Source organism: Rhineura floridana, chromosome 1 (assembly GCF_030035675.1).
Source record: "Rhineura floridana isolate rRhiFlo1 chromosome 1, rRhiFlo1.hap2, whole genome shotgun sequence".
NCBI classification, from domain to species: Eukaryota; Metazoa; Chordata; class Lepidosauria; order Squamata; family Rhineuridae; genus Rhineura; species Rhineura floridana.
In genome coordinates this window covers 252,180,182-252,198,831 of record NC_084480.1, presented here as the reverse complement: position 1 = coordinate 252,198,831, position 18,650 = coordinate 252,180,182, and the positions used below count along the sequence as shown (strand labels likewise).

The 18,650-nt window shown below is 43.9% G+C and overlaps 1 protein-coding gene across 7 annotated transcripts in view; it reads left to right on the top strand.

Moving 5' to 3' along the window:
• Positions 1-18,650, top strand: part of TRAPPC8 (trafficking protein particle complex subunit 8) — a 150,030-nt gene that overhangs the window by 110,587 nt on the left and 20,793 nt on the right. For all 7 annotated transcript variants that reach the window (XM_061597839.1, XM_061597828.1, XM_061597867.1 and 4 more), the window contains 4 exons: positions 810-878; positions 972-1,012; positions 8,791-8,964; positions 10,542-10,643. In XM_061597839.1, coding sequence (XP_061453823.1) covers positions 810-878; positions 972-1,012; positions 8,791-8,964; positions 10,542-10,643 — 386 coding nt within the window. The remainder of the gene's footprint in view (positions 1-809; positions 879-971; positions 1,013-8,790; positions 8,965-10,541; positions 10,644-18,650) is intronic.

Below are 18,650 nucleotides of genomic sequence, written 5' to 3'. Positions count from 1 at the left end.
AATAGCATTTGCCTTTTTTGCAGCCACATCGCACTGTTGGCTCATACTCAGTTTCTACGATTCTATAATATACAAGCTTGAGAAAGAAAGTCAGAGAGGATTTCTCAAGGATTTGCTCCAAGTGAAGGCAGGAATACAACTGGCACTTCAAGGGAAGAAAGCCAAAATATTTCCTTTGAGGCTACTGTGTTCCTGCCTTGAGTGGCAGGGGGAGCCAAACCCATTTGAGTCCATTATAACACCAAGTAGAAATACTTTTCATATAAGAGCAGCCATCCCTTCTCATTTCCCTGCAGCCTCTGAAAACCTGCTTCAGAGAGTTCGGAAACACTCTGAAACAGCATAGGAGGTGGTTGATGGGCTGCAGGGGGAAATGGGAATCAGCAAAAAATGCCACTCTGCCCTTTCCTCCAACAGGAAGCCTCCACAAATGGAAGGAGCCCTTCCAGTTCACAGACTGGCAAGTCTGGATCCAACTTGTTATTTGTTAATATCTAGATGGGCAATGAAGTATTTGCAAAAGTGTCGTTTCATCAGAGTTATTAAAATGGCTATATTTTTGCTTACTACTCTTCACATAATACATCTGGGTCATAAATACTTTGATGCTTCTGTCTATAGCATTGGTATGGTTTATCATATTGGTGTAGCATTCTATTGCTTAAAGGCATAGCAAGTTGAAGGATTATACCTTGAAATTGGTCTTAAGAGCTGCATTTCGAGAAAAAATATGGGAGTTCTGCAATTATGACACTTAAGGTGTAAGTATGACATGAGAATAATCCATATTTGGTCATTCCTTCTTCCAGATATTAAGCTGGCTAATAGAGAAAAAGGAAAGCTGTGCTTGAAAGCAGTAAAATGCAAGCATTTAGTAGGTGAGTATTCAGTTTTTGGAGTATAATAGTTCTACAGTTAAATTTTTACTCCTTTTTAAGGGCTGACATTTTTTAATCTCTCTTCATCTTTAGAAAATTATACCTTTGCAGACATCGTTTTTGGAAGTGAACAGGTATGCATGTCATTCTATGTAAGACCTGAATTCGTCACACTGCAGGTCACATCCCAGCAGACAGGTGGTGTTGTGAACTATGTTGCGGCAGTGGAGGAGGAAGGGGAACAGCTCAGGCAAGCCATGTAGGAACATTCCTGACAGGCTGGTCTAAAAGGGGAGAGGGGAAGCAGGGGATGTATCTAGCTCTAAAGGGGAGAAGAAAAAGAGGGAGGCCTTAGCCAGCTCTAAAGGGGAAGTGGGGGCCCCTTAGCCGGGTCTAAACCCCACACACTAACTCATTAGACCAGCGGAGATGAACTTTTTTGCTCCTTCCGTGTGGGCCAACTTTGACAGGTGTCAATCATGTGACATTACAGTTATGTCATGTGATTGACATTGGAGTTGTCCCGTCCACCTGTTAAAGTTGGCCCATAGGGTGGGAGCAAAAAAGGTTTCCCACTCCTGTTTTAATGAGTTTGTTGGGGGAGGTTGGTGAGGTCTAAGGGTACAGGGATTAATGAGGGGTTGTAGCGGGGTTGGCAACCAACATGAGCAGCGGCAGAGCCTTTAGTGTATATCTGTTAGTGTAATATAACATTTATTCCCATATATGATCCTTGCTGGTCATGGACCAAAATAAACATTCAGTTCATATATGATCTTGGCTAAAGAAAAAAATCCTTGCCAAATCTCTGTAGGGGGAAAAACACAGCAAACTCAAAGGTGCAAGTACCCATGCATTGAATAAAAAAAATAAACTATTGTATCTCATGAAGAACTTACTCAAAAAGCTCAGGAATCCTAATGTGCCCAGAGGCACTTTAAAAATATTTGATAATTATTCAAGTACAGTCTTGTTCTCCCTCCCTGTGTCTTCCACATACAGTTTTAGACTCGTGCAGAATATGGCGACAATCAGTGTGCATGTCTGCATCTTTCTTGGAGTTTGCCTCAGAACACCCCTACTAATAGTTAAAAAGTTCAAAAAGCAGTCCGGAACTTAATGCAATAATTTTTTAAAAAGTGGAATATGTAAGTGGAGAATAACAAGCATACAGTGGCACCATTTTCCCTTTTAATGAAATTCTTGCACTAAATCCCTGTTCTGGAACTTCAGGGACATGAGTAAAAAAATGTGGGATTTTCCATAGGAGGTATACCATCACTGCGGGTTGTAGCTCCACCTATCGTGCGAAGGCAAGAATGTTTTTGAAGTCAAGACTAGGGGCGTCAGGCCCCTCCCACTCCCCAGTTCATTCTTGCCTTCGTACGAACAAGATTGAGATCTCTATAGCGTAGCATTTAGCTAAGTCTTTCGTATTTGTTTGTGTATTTGTTTGACAGGGTGCGGAGGTAGTGTTACTTGTGTGTCTCCCAAGTCCTTTCCTTCCCCTGTCTTGTGTTTAACTGCTTATTTGAGTTCATTTCCTTTACCCGGGCAGTTTATTTCCCCTGCCGATTGCCTGACGGCCCCTAGAGCGACCGTGGCTGCGGTTCTCTACGTCTTTGGCCGTTTCGAGTTTTTCTCCCCGGGCTCTGTCACATCCATCGGGAGCTCGCGGCTGTGACTCTACCGTAGCGGCTTTTCTGTGCTGGGCTGCCTCGAGCCGCGCTCTGTGGCGTCCTTGGAGAGACTGCGGCTCTCTCTCAGGCGGGAGCTTGCGGCTGCGGCTCCCTGCCTTTCCCCGCCACCTGACTTTAGCCTGCCTGGGTACTGCTGCGCCCCACGGGAGCCTGCGGCTGCGGCTCTCTCATTAGCGATCTTATCCTTGAGCTCAGCCTCACTCCGTGGCTTTAAATTCCGCCGCGGAGAGCTCTGCAGTCGGCGGCGACGGCTGCTTGCCCCTGCTGCCTTACCCATCACAGTATTCTCCTGGCCGTCCCCTCCTTGGGTTTTTCAGAATCGCGAGTGCGGCGATCGGCCCCGCGGCTGCTACTGCGAGACTTTGCTGGGCAGCCCCTCCCCCAGTTCGCTAGCATACGGCCGCCATTGCTCCTTTTTCTTCTCCGCCATTTTTTGGCTATTTTTTTCCCCGCTCTTTTTACGGGCGCCATTTTTTTTGCTCCCTTTTTCCCGCCCTTTTTGTTACCCTCTGTATTAACCAAAGGATACCTTCCTTGCAAAGCTACCTGTATGTGTGTTGTAGACAGGCTCCCATAACTATACTAAGGTTTCCTTACACACGAATCTACAACTACTTTAACCTATACTACTGTGACTGTGTCATCAAGGCTGTGGCTCTAATCTCAGTTGCTGAACTGTACAGCATTATATTGACGCCAATACCATAGTGCATCCTGCCCCCTCTGTGGCCGTGTACTAAACCTGAACTATATACTGTACATTCTGCCCCCTCCGTGGCCGTGTACCAAGCCTGAAATCCAGCCTACAGCATTATATTGACGCCGACATAGTGCATCCTGCCCCCTCTGTGGCCGTGTACCAAGCCTGAAATCCAGCCTACATTATACTAACGCTGATAACATAGTGCATCCTGCCCCCTCTGTGGCCGTGCACTTAGCCATCTGCCAGTGTATCCTACCCCCTCTGTGGTTGTACACTGTGCCCGTTCGGGTCCCTACATTCTGCCCCCGCTGTGGCCGTGTACTGCACCCAAAGTGAATATAAGATGGCAGAACAGCCAGGCATGTCTCAAACAGCCAAGCCGCAACCTTCTAAGGCAACTAAGACTAAGCATGCTAAAGCACTGGCTAAGACCAAACATCTTTCCAGCCATAGCAAACCAAAGCGTCCACGCTATGCTTCTGTGCCGACCCCCACCACAGCAGCTCAGGAACACATAAGAGATATATTTCATTCACCTGCTGCTTCTTCTGACGAGGAGGACTTTGCTGGCTTTCCTACTCAGCCTTCGCTTAACCAGCCTCCCTCCATGTTGCCGCCCAGGGCTTATCCTCCAGCTCACCCCACGGAGCCAGCTACTCGGGCACAAACATCTGCTCCAACAGCTACTCAGGCACAAACATCTGCTCCAACAGGACTGCAGCTGTCCCATGATTTCCTTTCCCAACTTCAAGGCATGCTGTCATTTTTCACCCAAATGCAGTCACCACACAAGTCCCTGCCATACCTCAATGCACTATGGACCAACGTGCGTGTCATGAAGCACAACCTTCCTGTTCCTTAAATCCCTTTGATGTAGCCAGAGACAGATGTATTGACGAAGCTTCGTATGGGGAGGAGTCAACCTTCACTGACCACGTTGAAGGAGATGACTGGAGCGACTATTCGGAACATGAGGAGGATACATTGTATTGCCTGTTTAATGCCTCAGATTATCAGCCCCTGGCGCGCAGGGTAGTTAACACCCTCGGTCTCCAAGCTGCGCCTTCAACATCTACCACTCCAGCTATCAAAGGGGCCAAGGTCCTCAAATCCCCTGCACCTACTGCGCACTACATCCCGGTGCCGGACCCCATTGCCAAACTGGCCTCTGAAGAATGGTCTCATCCATTCCAAACTCGCCGCTTCAAGAACCTGGCTGACAAGCTTTACGCCCTAGCTCCGGACTTTGCCACCAAGCTAGCCGTCCCTGGCATAGACGAACCGATCGCTAGCCTAGTTTCATGATCTCTTTTGCCCAGGGAAGGAGAATCCCAACTAAAGGACGCTACTGAATGACGACTAAACTTCGTCCTCCGCAAAAATCATGAGACCACTGCTTTCTCCATGCGTGCCTCCGCATCAGCCTCCGTCTTCTCCAGAGCAGCTATGATGTGGCTGGATGATCTTCTAGAGGACACTAACCCAGATCCTGTCTTCCTCAGAAGGTCACTGATAAAGTTGCGTAAGACAGCGGCGTTTGTGGCTGATGCCACTTTGGATGCCACTCAACTGGGGGCACGAGCCATGATGGCTCAGATAGTTGTTCGACGGACCCTCTGGCTTCGCCACTGGCAAGCTGACTCTGCGGCCAGAATGAATCTGTCTAGGGCTCCTTACTCCAGATCTCTACTCTTCGGCGAGGAAGCTCTAAAGGCAGTGCTGGTTGATCCCAAAGACGCCCACAAACCGGTTTTGGCCACTGTCAAGAACATCGACCACAGGCCTTTCAGGCGACTTCCTCCCTTCCGCACTAACCAGCCCTTTCGAGGAACGCGGCCAGGAGGCCGAGGCCGTGACTTCAGATCATATGACCCCAATTCCTTTAGGGGATCCTGGAACCGGCATTTCCAGGGCAGAGGTCAGTACCAAGGGCGCAGGGGTACCTCATCGTCCTCATATAGGGGAGGGCCTCGCCAACGCAAGCAGTATTAACGCACCTCCCGTTGGTGGCAGATTACTTAATTTTGGAGACCAGTGGCTGCGCCTCACTACGGTCTCCTGGATCAGGGAGCTTTTCTGTTATGGCTATGCAATAGAGTTTTGGGCGACCCCACCAGACAGATTCCATCCGTCCCCTTGTCCAAGGGCACCAGCCAGGCACAGCATCATGCAGACAGCTATACACCACCTCTTGGGCATAGCGGCAATAGAGCCAGTCCCCACAACTGAGAGGTCGGAAGGGGTGTACTCCCTCCTATTTGCTGTGCCAAAACGAGATTTGTCATGGAGGGCGGTATTGGACCTCAAGTTTGTCAACCGTTTTGTAACATATCGCAGGTTCAAAATGGAATCACTCCATTAGAGAGAGTCTGCATGAAGGAGACTTCCTGGCTTCTATCGACCTAAAGGAAGCGTATCTCCATGTGCCCATTTGCATAGCCCACAGAAAGTTTCTTCGGTTTGCCTTTGGCCACCAGCACTTTCAATATAGAGCGATGCTGTTTGGCCTCTCCTCTGCTCCGAGAGTATTTACTAAAGTGCTACTCATTCTAGTGGCTTATCTCCGGATTCAAGGGGTTCATCTCTACCCATATCTGGATGATCTGTTAATACGGGCAAAGTCTGAAGAGCTGGCTCAACATCATTTAACGATCACCCTCAATGTCTTGCAGGCCTACGGCTGGCTTGTCAACTTCGACAAAAGCCATCTTCAACCAACCCAATGCCTACTACATCTAGGGGCGATGTTGGACACCCTGCAGGCAATGGTGTTTCTGTCTCCAGATCGCATCACTGCCATCACAAACATTGCAAGGTCCCTGATGCAACAAACATCCGCAGACGTCATGCTTCTAGCCAGGGCGCTCTGAATGTTCACCTCTACCATCCATATTGTGCCATGGGCTCGAGCCCACACTCGTCACCTTCAGTGGACTTTGTTGCCCTTTCAACAGGACATTGCCAGCTCCAACCATCACAAAGTTCACTTGAGCCCTGCACTGCGCCTCTCCTTCCGCTGGTGGACGAGGGCCCAACACCTTTCCAAGGGCACTCCGTTCAGAGAACCCCACAGGACTGTTGTCAGCACAGATGCCAGTCTCATCGGCTGGGGAGCCCACTGCAACTCCCAGTACGTTCAGGGAGTTTGGTCCACCGCAGAGCAGACTCAAAGCATCAACTGGCTGGAGCTAAAGACTGTCCACTTAGCTCTACTTCATTTTCAGTCTCTGTTCCCTTTGGACCATGTTCTCATTCGAACAGACAACACGTGTGTAAAATCACATTTGAACAGACGGGGGGCACCAGGTCTTGTCCTCTGCAGGACTTAGCCTCCCTCATCTTTGTCTGGGCAGAACAACATCTACAATCCCTGAAAGCAGAACATCTCAGAGGGATTTGGAATGTGACAGCAGACTGGCTCAGCAGACAACAGGTTTTTCCGGGAGAATGGAAACTTCATCCAGCCATTTTCCATCGTCTTCAGTGTCGGTTCGGCGCATTCTCAATCGACCTGTTTGCTTCCAGTCGCAATTGCCAACTTCCCAGGTGCTTTGCCCGATATCTGGATACAACGGCGGAAGCAGTGGATGAGCTGTCAACACCATGGCCAGACAGTCTTTTGTACGCCTTCCCTCCAATACCACTGTTAGCCAAAACCTTGAGGAAGGCGCGAAGCGAGAGGGCACAGCTGGTCCTGATAGCACCATTTTGGCCACGCCGACCGTGGTTCTCGGACCTTCTTGCAATGTCAGTAATGGATCCTTGGACAATCCCAGTCAGGCCAGACCTTCTATCCCAAGGTCCAGTATGGCACCAGGACCCCACTTGGCTCAACTTAACAGCGTGGCTTTTGAACGGGGACATTTGAGGTCGGCTGGCCTGTCTGACGCTGTTATTGATATTATCTTGGCCTCGAGAAGACCATCTACCACTCGGATTTATCAACATACTTGGGTGGCTTTCTCCAAGTGGTGCCAGTCCCACCACCACGATCCATCCCAGGCCACCATGCAACAGGTGCTACAATATCTCCATAGCAGCTTCATGATGGGACTTAGACCCAACACCTTACGTCGACATGCCTTGACTTTGTCGTCTATCCTGTCAGTTTCTTCTTCTGGTGCGACTATTGCCTCACATCCGTTCATCAAACGCTTTTTGAGGGGAGTCGCCCTACGATCTCCGGCTGTTGTCCATCGGTTTCCCTCATGGAGTTTGCCGAAGGTTCTGCAGGCTTTGCAACGTCCTCTGTTTGAACCCATCAGGACTGTGCCTCTACGTATGCTGTCATTCAAGGTCTTGTTCCTGATCACAATCACGTCTGCCAGACGAGTTTCGGAGTTGGGCGCATTGTCTTCTGCTCGCCATCTCTGCGCCTTCCATAAGGACTCTGTTGTACTGAAGACTGATCCTTCCTTCCGTCCCAAGGTTGATTCAGTTTTCCATTGCAACCAGGACATTGTTTTGCCTTCCTTTTGCCCGAATCCTACCCATCCTCTTGAGAAGGCTTGGCATTCGTTGGATGTCTGGAGGGCTCTCAAGACCTACCTGTCTAGGACCCAGGATATACGACGAACTGAGTCTCTGTTTGTATCCTTTAACCCACGTTCTATAGGGCATAAAGTAGCTAATTCCACCTTATCCCGCTGGTTGCGGGCTTGTATTGCCTTAGCTTACGAATCCCTTAAGCTTCCAGTGCCAGCTAGCATTTCTGCTCATTCAACTAGGTCAGCGGCTACTACGGCTGCTTTTGCTACCAACGCTCCTGTTGCTGATATTTGCAGGGCTGCAGTCTGGTCTACCCCACACTCGTTTATAAGGCATTATAAAATTGATCGCTATGCCTCTGCTGACACCTCTTTTGGCAGACGAGTGTTGCAACAGGTTCTTAATGAGGATTAGCATGTGGGTGGTCCCTCCCTGTATGGGCTGCTTTGGTACATCCCGCAGTGATGGTATACCTCTTATGGAAAATGTACCATTGGTCTCACCTGAAAGGTGATTTTCATAGGAGGTATCCCATCATGACCCTCCCAGTTGGAGGATGACTAGATATTTTCTCATGTGTTATATATTCCTGTTACACTATTATATTTAAAATTTTATAGTGAAGTCAAGACTGCTAGTTCTGTTATTTCGCTATATTGGAGTCACGTTATTATCAATGTTACTATTGTGTTATTTTCCTGCTGGCAGGCCTGTTGGCCTTGTTATTGTATTTTTAGATATTTCTCTTTAGACTCGCTGCGAATGAACTGGAGAGTGGGAGGGGCCTGACGCCCCTAGTCTTGACTTCAAAAACATTCTTGCCTTCGCACGATAGGTGGAGCTACAACCCGCAGTGATGGGATACCTCCTATGAAAATCACCTTTCAGGTGAGACCAATGGTACATTCTGTGGGAGTACCATCTGAGAGGCAAGCTTTGAATACACATTACTCTTTTGATTACAGTTTATATTCTGTGTTTTTAAACGAATATTTTATTGGATACCTATTTTTTTAAATAGATAATCAGTTCAACCAGTCCATGTGCAGATTTCTTTTTCCGAAGCTTATATTCTGACTTAAAAAGAACTCACTCACAGCAAAGTGTGCATACTTCGCAAGGAGCTCTTGACAGTGCTGTCAGACTGATACAGAAATGTGGTGAGGTGGATTTGAACATTATTGTACTTTGGAAGGTATGTATAATATAAAATGCTATAGCAGGCAACATAAACAATACATCCTAAAAATCTAAGCATATAAAACAGCAGAGTTAAGGTGCTTAATATTATGTACTGTCAGAGACATAATTAAAACTTGACATCACTGTACTAAAACAATTGGACAATTGTAATGCACATGATAATGCACATCAGTATAAAATACAGTAACTGTTAAGCAATCTTTATAAGGCCCCTGTCAGTTCAGTCTTTGCTAACAATAATCAGATAAAATGTGACTTGCATGGGTGACAGTTTCCTCTGAAGAGCATCTTTTTTTACAATACCATTTTAAAACTTTTTATATTTTATTTATTTATTTATTTATTAAATTTCTATACCGCCCCATAGCCGAAGCTCTCTGGGCGGTTCACAACACTAAAACATCAATATACAATATACAATAAGCCACAAAGAAACAATTTAACACACCAAACTACAAAAACACTAGCATACTAAAATACTGAAGTGTGAAAATATTAAAATGTTAAGAAGTTACAATATTAGCTGTTAAAATGTTAAAATGCGTGGGAGAAGAGGAAGGTTTTAACCTGGCGCCGAAAGGACAGTGATGTTGGCGCCAGGCGTACCTCGACAGGGAGATCGTTCCACAGTTCGGGGGCCACCACTGAGAAGGCCCTTTTTCTTGTTGCCATCCTCCGAGCTTCCCTCTTGAGTAGGCACCTGGAGGAGGGCCTTCGATGTTGAATGAAGTGTACGGGTAGGTTCATATCGGGAGAGGCGTTCCATCAGGTATTGTGGTCCCAAGCCGTGTAAGGCTTTATAGGTTAAAACCAGCACCTTGAATCGAGCCCGGAAACATATAGGCAGCCAGTGCAAGCGGGCCAGAATCGGTGTTATATGTTCGAACGTCCTGGTCCTTGTTAACAATCTGGCCGCTGCATTTTGCACGAGCTGCAGTTTCCGAACCGTCTTCAAAGGCAGCCCCACATAGAGCGCATTACAGTAATCTAATTTAGAGGTTACCAGAGCATGAACAACTGAAGCGAGGTTGTCTCTGTCCAGATAGGGGCGTAGCTGGGCCACCAACCAAAGTTGGTAGAAAGCGTTCCGTGCCACCGAGGCTACATGAGCCTCAAGTGACAGAGATGGATCTAAAAGAATGCCCAAACTACGAACCTGCTCCTTCAGGGGGAGTGCAACCCCATCCAGGACAGGATAAACATCCACCATCTGGTCAGAAGAACCACCCACTAACAGCATTTCAGTCTTGTCTGGATTGAGCTTCAGTTTATTAGCTCTCATCCAGTCCATTGTCGCGACCAGGCACCGGTTCAGCACTTCGACAGCCTCACCTGAAAACGATGAAAAAATATAAATATTTGTAATAACCAAATAAAAGTATTGGCGTGGCTATACCCTGCTAACACTACTCAACAGTATCTTCTATAATAGACCTGTAATAGGTTATTGTTTTAATCATGTTTGTGTAAATTTTTAGCCACTAGGTAGAAAAACCCTATTACAGTTTAATACCTTATGCTTGCAAATTTGTTTATGCTATAATCTGTTTCAACTTTTTCATCAAACAGGCATATGTTGTGGAAGATAACAAGCAACTCATTTTGGAAGGCCAGCATCATGTTGTACTTCATGCAGTAGGGAAGGAGGCAGTTTCTTTCCCTCAAAAGCAGGTATCATGAAATATTTTGTTAGTAAAGCAAAAGTAAGCTTTTCAAAATGTCATTAGAAGCATTTGGGGGTATTTTAGAATCATACTACATTATACCTGGGAAAATTTAAATATATGAAAATCGTAGCTTTAATTGTACATAATTATATGTGTAAAGTGAGAGCCAGTGTGGCATACTGGTAAGAGTGTTGGACTATGACCTGGGAGACCAGGGTTCGATTCCCCACACAGCCATGAAGCTCACTGGGTAACCTTGGGCCAGTCACTGCCTCTCAGCCTCAGAGGAAGGCAATGGTAAACCCCCTCTGAATACCGCTTACCATGAAAACTCTATTCATAGGGTCGCCATAAGTTGGAATCGACTTGAAGGCAATTCATTTCCATTATCATATGTGTAAAAGTTACTCATATGATCTAATTCGCCTGATAAATACATAAATGAAAATTGAGTGCGTTTGTGCAAATTATACATGTATATCTGTAGGTTGAAAACTGACTATAAATCTGTCAAATCCATACGGATCTCTTAATGGAAATGAGAAGATTTTACATTTTACTCCAAGGATCATTTTTTATCTCATCAACAAATAATATATGTTGATATTCAAACTTTTGCTGACCATGCACCAATGGTACTCATTATAAAATTTGGATTTTATTTCAGGATCCAGGAGTTACATCAGAAATTAGGAAGGCAATTCAGGAATATTGTCTTTAATATTAGCCCAGATGTAGATTGGGCCCACATTTGGGATGCTAGTAAAGTCATTATATGTGGTACAGTAATGAAAAGTCTAAGATGCAAGTGCAATTAAGATGAGAAATAGTTGCTTAGACAAATTAAAAACACAATTGGAATGTAAGAGGATGCTGAACCATAATGTGTACAAAAGATGAAGTATAAAACAACAATTAGAAATTAGATGTACAAATAAACTAGCAATATCTTATAATTATGTAAAATAGAATATCTCAAATATAGCAATAAATCATGCAAATTGACTTCAGAAACCAAGCCAAGTAAAAAATGATCACTTTGATCTTTGGACATTCCAACACTGACAGATTAAGGTGTAGCTCAGTTGCAGACTCCATTTTTAATAATGAACTTCAAGAAATAATGACCAAAAAATTTCCTTTACCAGATGAATTTCAGGTAGTATACTATAACACTTCAGTGTTCTTGATAATGGAACTTCTAATATATCCTCTAAATTCTAGGATATTAACTAACTCATGGAATGAAGCTCGAACTATTCACATAAAATGGAAAGGATCCATCTTCACCTGTTTTGTACAGACTACTAGCTTTAGTCAATCATGATTTCAAATTATGGTCTGCTTTATTAGTTGCAAGATTAGGAAAGGATGTTTAAAATAAATTGATGAAGGTGGTAATATAAACAATTGATAAATATTCTAGATAATACACAGTTTATTAAGAAAAAGGAGCCATTCTCTTTTTAGATGCTGAGAAGGCTTCTGATAAGAGTTGAATTGTATTACATGTTTTTAGTATTTATAAGCAGGGTTAGGAGTTTTTTGGAATGCCTCTTTAACCAAGGTGGGTCATATCCTTCACTTCTGTTCCACTAATGCTGCAGACTTCTTGTGCAACAGAACTTTCCTTCATCTTCCTTACAGGCCTCCACCCACTCTCAAAATGTGCTCCAGATGGGTGGTGGTCTCTCCAGAGCAGAGTTTGAGGGTGTGTGAGAAGGGGGAAGTACTGTTGTGTGAGTGGAAATCTGTATGTGCAGCATTAGATACAACCTTGTGTTAGTAAATGGAAATATATCTGACTCATTTTTGCTGAAATGAGGTACCAAACACGGCTGTCCCCTTTTGCCACTATTATTTGCATTACCTCATGCAACTGCAATCAGAACTAATGTTCAATTAGGCTTTCAGTTAGGCAGTATGAGTTGAAGATTTCTCTTTTTTGTGCACAAAACAATCTGATATCATGAAAAAACCTTATTGGTGAAATGGCAATAGATTATTACATTGTTTGTATGAAAAAATAAACCATCAAGAAACATTTATTTATTTATTTAATATCCTGCCCTTCCTCCCAGCAGGAGGAAGACTTAGGATATAGTCACATACTCTGGGAGCTCTTTCTTGATATTGCATTATATTATGAAGATTAACCTGAAATATTTCCTAGATTAATTTCCTTACAGGACTGGATAAATCTGGATAAAATATGAAAAACAGCAAGCAAGAATGACATTAATAATGTTATCATAGCACAAGCTAAAAAAGGTCAAATTTACCTATTTTCCCAGTAACAGAACAACAGATATTAAGGGTTTGACGTAGATTGAAAATTTCACCCTTAACATCACTGTTCTTTAATTAACATTTTAATATCTATGATAATCCAGGGAATTATATAAATTGATTTAATTGTAGGCTTCATCAATTACTAAATGTATAGGTAGATAATATGACTTACCAGGAGTACTACATAGGATAAGTGGTAGGCACATCTCATTTTTTCAATATCTGCATGTAAAGGGTATAATTTGTGTTTTAAGAAAGAGAAAATTTTGTACTTACCCAATCTGGCACAGGAACCTTAGCTATTTGGTATAAGATTTTACTCAACTTAGCGGGGAAAACCTTCTATTTATTTGGGAACAGGATATAGGCAATGGAATGTCTAGGAATGAATGGAATTAGATACACAAGAATGTAGATAAAAATATGATGCCAGCAACAAGAAAATGATTACAAAATACAGCCTTTCCCAACCAGTGTGCCTCCGGATGTTGTTGGACCACAACTCCCATCTTTCCCGACCATTGGCAATGCTGGCTGAGGCTGATGGGAGTTGTGGTCCAACAACATCTGGAGGCACACTGGTTGGGAAAGGCTTCTGCTTAAAAAGAATTTATAATCTTCAATAAGATACATGTTGGAAATGTCAGAACATAGCAGCTGATATTATGCATATTTTTTTAAATGGTTCACAAATAAGGGTCTTTTGGCAGAACATTTTGAATATAATTAATAATATAATTAGATGTAGCAGAGCTTTGAATGCAAAGCATATGCTTCTTGCTTGACTAAAAAGAGTTGTGAATGAAGTAGATTTAGAACTTTAATTGCTCTTATTAACAATAGCGAAGCTAGAAATAGGAAGTTGGAAATCCCAAACTATGCCAGATATATAATGCAAGGGTACATGAAAATATGAAATACCTTTGTTTCTTAAAAAACTTTAATTAGGTTAAATTGTGTAAAGAAGGGCAAGCTTGTAACAAATTTATAGAAAGTTGGTGTTTGTTCATAAGTTATTGGAATCTGAAAATGCAGGTTAACATTCAACTGTATATTTTATTCAATTTTAAATAATTTGAAGTTTATTTATTCCCCTTATTTAGAAAAATATGTAGTATTTGTCACTATATGGCATTGTGTGATGACTTCTTAAATGTTAAAAAAAACCTGACAATATATTACACCACTGAGAAATCAAGTCTGTCGTACACTGTAGGAAACACGTTGACACAATCTGATTGAACTTAGTGTTCATGATGCAATAATGTGCTTTAAAATTCTTACTCTTTTGATTTGGTTTATCTTGATTCAGTATTTTTCTCCACCTTATCCTTTAGACAGATATGGAGGTTAAAAGCAAACATTAAATCCACAATAAAGAAGAATCAGTGTTTTTTTTAAAAAAACACAATTTATGTTTTAAAAACAAACCATAAAAAGTAATTTACACAACAAAACAAACGCAGCAGCACGAGTGGAAAGCAATACCTGAAGTTTGGTTTAATGGAGCTGTTGTTCATATTTAAAGGACATTTCTCAGTTAGTAATTGAAGGTCATCAGCACAGGTTATGGCTCCATTTTTTGGTCGAAGGCAGGAAAGTCGAACTGAGGGAAGTAGTCTGGCTCTCCCAGAATGCAGCAGCTTGCATCCTCGCCTATACATCAAGGCTCTGACTGATGCTGGTACACGAACCTGAAGATGGTTGGATGTGATGGTTTTCTGAGGAAGAAGAAGCACCCATTGTAAGGGATGAATATGGTGTCATGCCCATAGTGTTACTTGAATCACAGGCACTAGCAGACCTAGTAGCTTGGTGTGATACGTGACATCTACTGTCTTAGCGGACAATAATGACTGCACTCTTCCTTGATCTTTGCTACTTGCTTTGCGGACAGGGAAATTTAACATACCCTGATGTTGTTAAGAGCTCCCAAATGTTTTATTGACTGTTGGTGACAACTGATTTTTTTCTTGTTCACTAAGAATTTATGATGCTAAAAATACTGCAGGGTCCGCTGAACATCCTTCCTGGTTGCCACATGAGAGACCAGACCAGTTAGTAGTCCAGATACCACCAGGGTCACCATGATCTTTATAAAAACCTGAGGTGCCACAGCCATTCCAAACAGAAGTGCCTGGTATTAAACATGGTGCCCTCCTTAGACAAACCTGAGGTATTCTCCAGTGGGCACCAGGACACCCCCAAGTGGGTATTGTCTTCCTTGCTAGTGCTTGAGGCAGGAAAGAACATTCCAAACAGACTGTTACTGCGGCCCCTCCCATGGAGTGCTAGTTCATTTTCCTGCCTCGCTTGAGCAGTACTGATTTTCACCTTGCTGTTCAGTCTGGCCAAGTTATATCTTTATTTATTTGTCTGTTTAAATTATTTATTAGTAGTTAATGTTCAGTTGACTTGTCTCTGAATCTGTATGGGTGTTTGTATGTAGTTTCCTAACGAATTTGCAGCGAGTGCCTGAATTTATTTATTTATTAAATTTCTATACCGCCCCATAGCCGAAGCTCTCTGGGCGGTTCACAACAGGATAAAACATCAATATACAATTAAAACCACATATAGAATTCAAAAACACACAAGAATACATAGTTCGGGGGCCACCACTGAGAAGGCCCTTTTTCTTGTTGCTACCCTCCGAGCTTCTCTCTGAGTAGGCGCCCGGAGGAGGGCCTTCGGTGTTGAACGAAGTGTACGGGTAGGTTCATATCGGGAGAGGCGTTCCATGAGGTATTGTGGTCCCAGGCCGTGTAAGGCTTTATAGGTTAAGACCAGCACCTTGAATTGGGACCGGAAACATATAGGCAGCCAGTGCAAGCGGGCCAGAATCGGTGTTATATGTTCGGACTGCCTGGTCCCTGTTAACAATCTGGCTGCTGCATTTTGCACGAGCTGCAGTTTCCGAACCGTCTTCAAAGGCAGCCCCACGTAGAGTGCATTACAGTAATCTAATTTAGTGTGTGTTAGTCAATTCAGCTTACCTTGCTAGTATACCTTTGAGCTCCTGAGATTAATTAGCGTAATGATTCTCCTCAGTTAATGAATTTCCTCTGTGATTTTCTTCCCAATTAATGCATTTCTTTGATGATTTCCCCCTCAGGTAATGGATTTCCTGGGTGCTTTCCCCCCCATTTTATAAATTTGCAGGATTGATTCTGTGTTGTAATAAGCGGTTCGCTGTGCTTAATTAAAATAAAACAAATACAAGGGGACCGTGAAAGAGACTAGATAAGCTTCTGCTGAAGGTGAAATGCCTAAGGAGCGAAGTAAGGTCTTCTCAGAGCTCTCTAAGCAAGCGGCAGGAGCGCTTGGTGTGGTAGCACCTGCAGCCCGCTCACACAAATCAACAGTTAAAAAGACAAGCTGTTGCAGCCCGCATGGAGGCAGCCGCCATTTCACTCAAACAGCCTCACAGGCAGCGCACGGCCCACTCACTCTGGCGGTAGCACAGAGAGCAGCTGTTAATCAACAGCACGCTGCTGTTTACCCTGTAAGCGATGAGGTATCAGAGCAATCAGGGTGGGAAAATGTGAAAGCAGTTCAAGATACAGCAAACCCTGTAAGCAATGCGATAGCAGAACAATCAGGGCACAAACGTGTCTAAAACAAAACATGCTGTGAACCCTGACACAAAGCAGTCAGGAAGGGTTTCTGCTGAGGAAACCGATTATAATAATGATGCTCTCTTGCCAATGTCGTTACAGGGCAGAAGGGCACTGTATGTAAGAGAGCAAACCCAGCAGTGGAGTGCAGTAAATGGTGAAATGCTTTCAGACATAGAGAGGATTCCAGACCCTTTAGTCCTTTTTTGTTCATATTCTGAGGAAGATGATGAGGAATTTAATATTCAGCACCCTGCAGTTCCACAGAGCAGTGGGGCAATGGTGCCTTTGAATAATAATGCTGCCTCTGGGCAAAGTCATCAACAGCAGCAGAGAGTTTTGCTCTTAAGGCAAGTAAGCATAAGCAGCATCATATGAACTCCGCACAGTCACTTAAGATGGGCTCGGCTGCCACCTCTTGTTCAAATCAGGAACTTCAGCAGGTAGAGTCTTTTTAGTTAGGAGCTGCAGAATTAAATTATATTAGAAGAGCTCTCATGGGTGATATTTCAGCAGAACTAGCTGCTTTTCGCCAATCTTTTCAAGTGGTTCCTGTACAGTCACAACAGCGCAGTTGTGCAACAGGAGGCAGTCATTTGCAACACAGTATGCGGCAGTGCAGGGCTCAGATGAGTCAGGCAGGTATGCCTGAGGTTGAGCAACAGGAGGTTCCTGTACATTCACAACAGCACAGTCATGCAAAAGGAGACAATCACTTGCAACACAATATGCGGTGCTCAGATGAGTCAGGCAGGTATGCCTGAGGTTGAGCAACAGGAACTGCAAAGGGAAAGTGCAAATGGCTCACCGGATCCGCATGATGTGGCCAAGGATAGAGTGCAGGGGATCATAGCTTACAGACCTGACACATCAAATTCTGCTAGGCAACAGTTTATGCACAATGATTCAGTGGTTGATCTGGAAGAGGAAACATTAATGGAGTGATGGTTCACAACTGGAGGAGCAGCACTCCAATAGGTTGTTTCATAGCACTTACTACATGCCTTTGCTACACAAGGCTATGGTGGCTTTAAGTTTGAGTGATGCAGTTACAGAACAGGGACCTTCTACCTCATCTGTTCTTCCTGAAACAAAGCCCAGTGATAAGGTGATTAAGGTACCATCACTGCTCAGAAAAATAGTGAAATCTGAATGGGACTTACTGAGGTATTTCCAATGATCTTGATGTGTTGATATATAGAGTAAGCCTCCTTCACATCTATTGATGATAAGTAGTCTGACATCTGAAAGGCCTGTCATGATTGCTAGAATCTCCATGCAACATTGATAAGACCTACTTGTTGAAGAACTTGAAGTCTAATATGGCCCACCAGAATCTGGCCTTCTTTGGCATGACAAACAAGATGGAGTAAATGTCAAAGGAAGCCTCTCCTGATGGGACTGGTTCGGTGGCTTGAATCTTCAAGAGATGATGTATGGCATCTCAAACAAATCTGTCTCTTCATCAGGCAACTTGGCAACGGAAACAGCAAGTATTGAAACAGACTGAGCCTGAAGTTCTATTTTTTAAGAGAGATGAAAGCACCAATAGATTCGTTGTGATGTTCTGCCAAGCTTGGTGGAAGAGTGGATGCCTGCTTCCCACTGGCGAAGCTATGGTATCATTGATTTTTATGTTGTGACACCCACCTCTTGTGGACTGGGTGGTAGAGAACATGCCCGATTGCTGACCACGTTGTTGAAATTGCAATTTATTCCGTGATGGTTTCTTCAGGTGAAAATTGTGCTGTCAGTTTTGCCGACTGGGATAACTTCTCTACATAAAAGGCTTGTTGAAAGAAGAAGGTTTTCAGCAGGTGCCAAAAAGAGATCAAGCCTGTCTAATATTTGAGGGGAGGGAATTCCAAAAGGTAGGTGCCACAACACTAAAGCTCTGCTTCCTATATTGTGTGGAACTGAACTCCTGATAACATGGTATCTGCAGGAGGCCTTAACCTGCAGTGCATTTTGATTGGCTGGGTATATACTGGGCAACACAGTCTTTCAGGTATCCTGGTCACAAGCTGCATAGCGCTTTGTACACCAAAACCAGAACCTTGAGCTTAGCCCAGTAGCTAATGGGCAGCCAGTTTCAGCAGCGG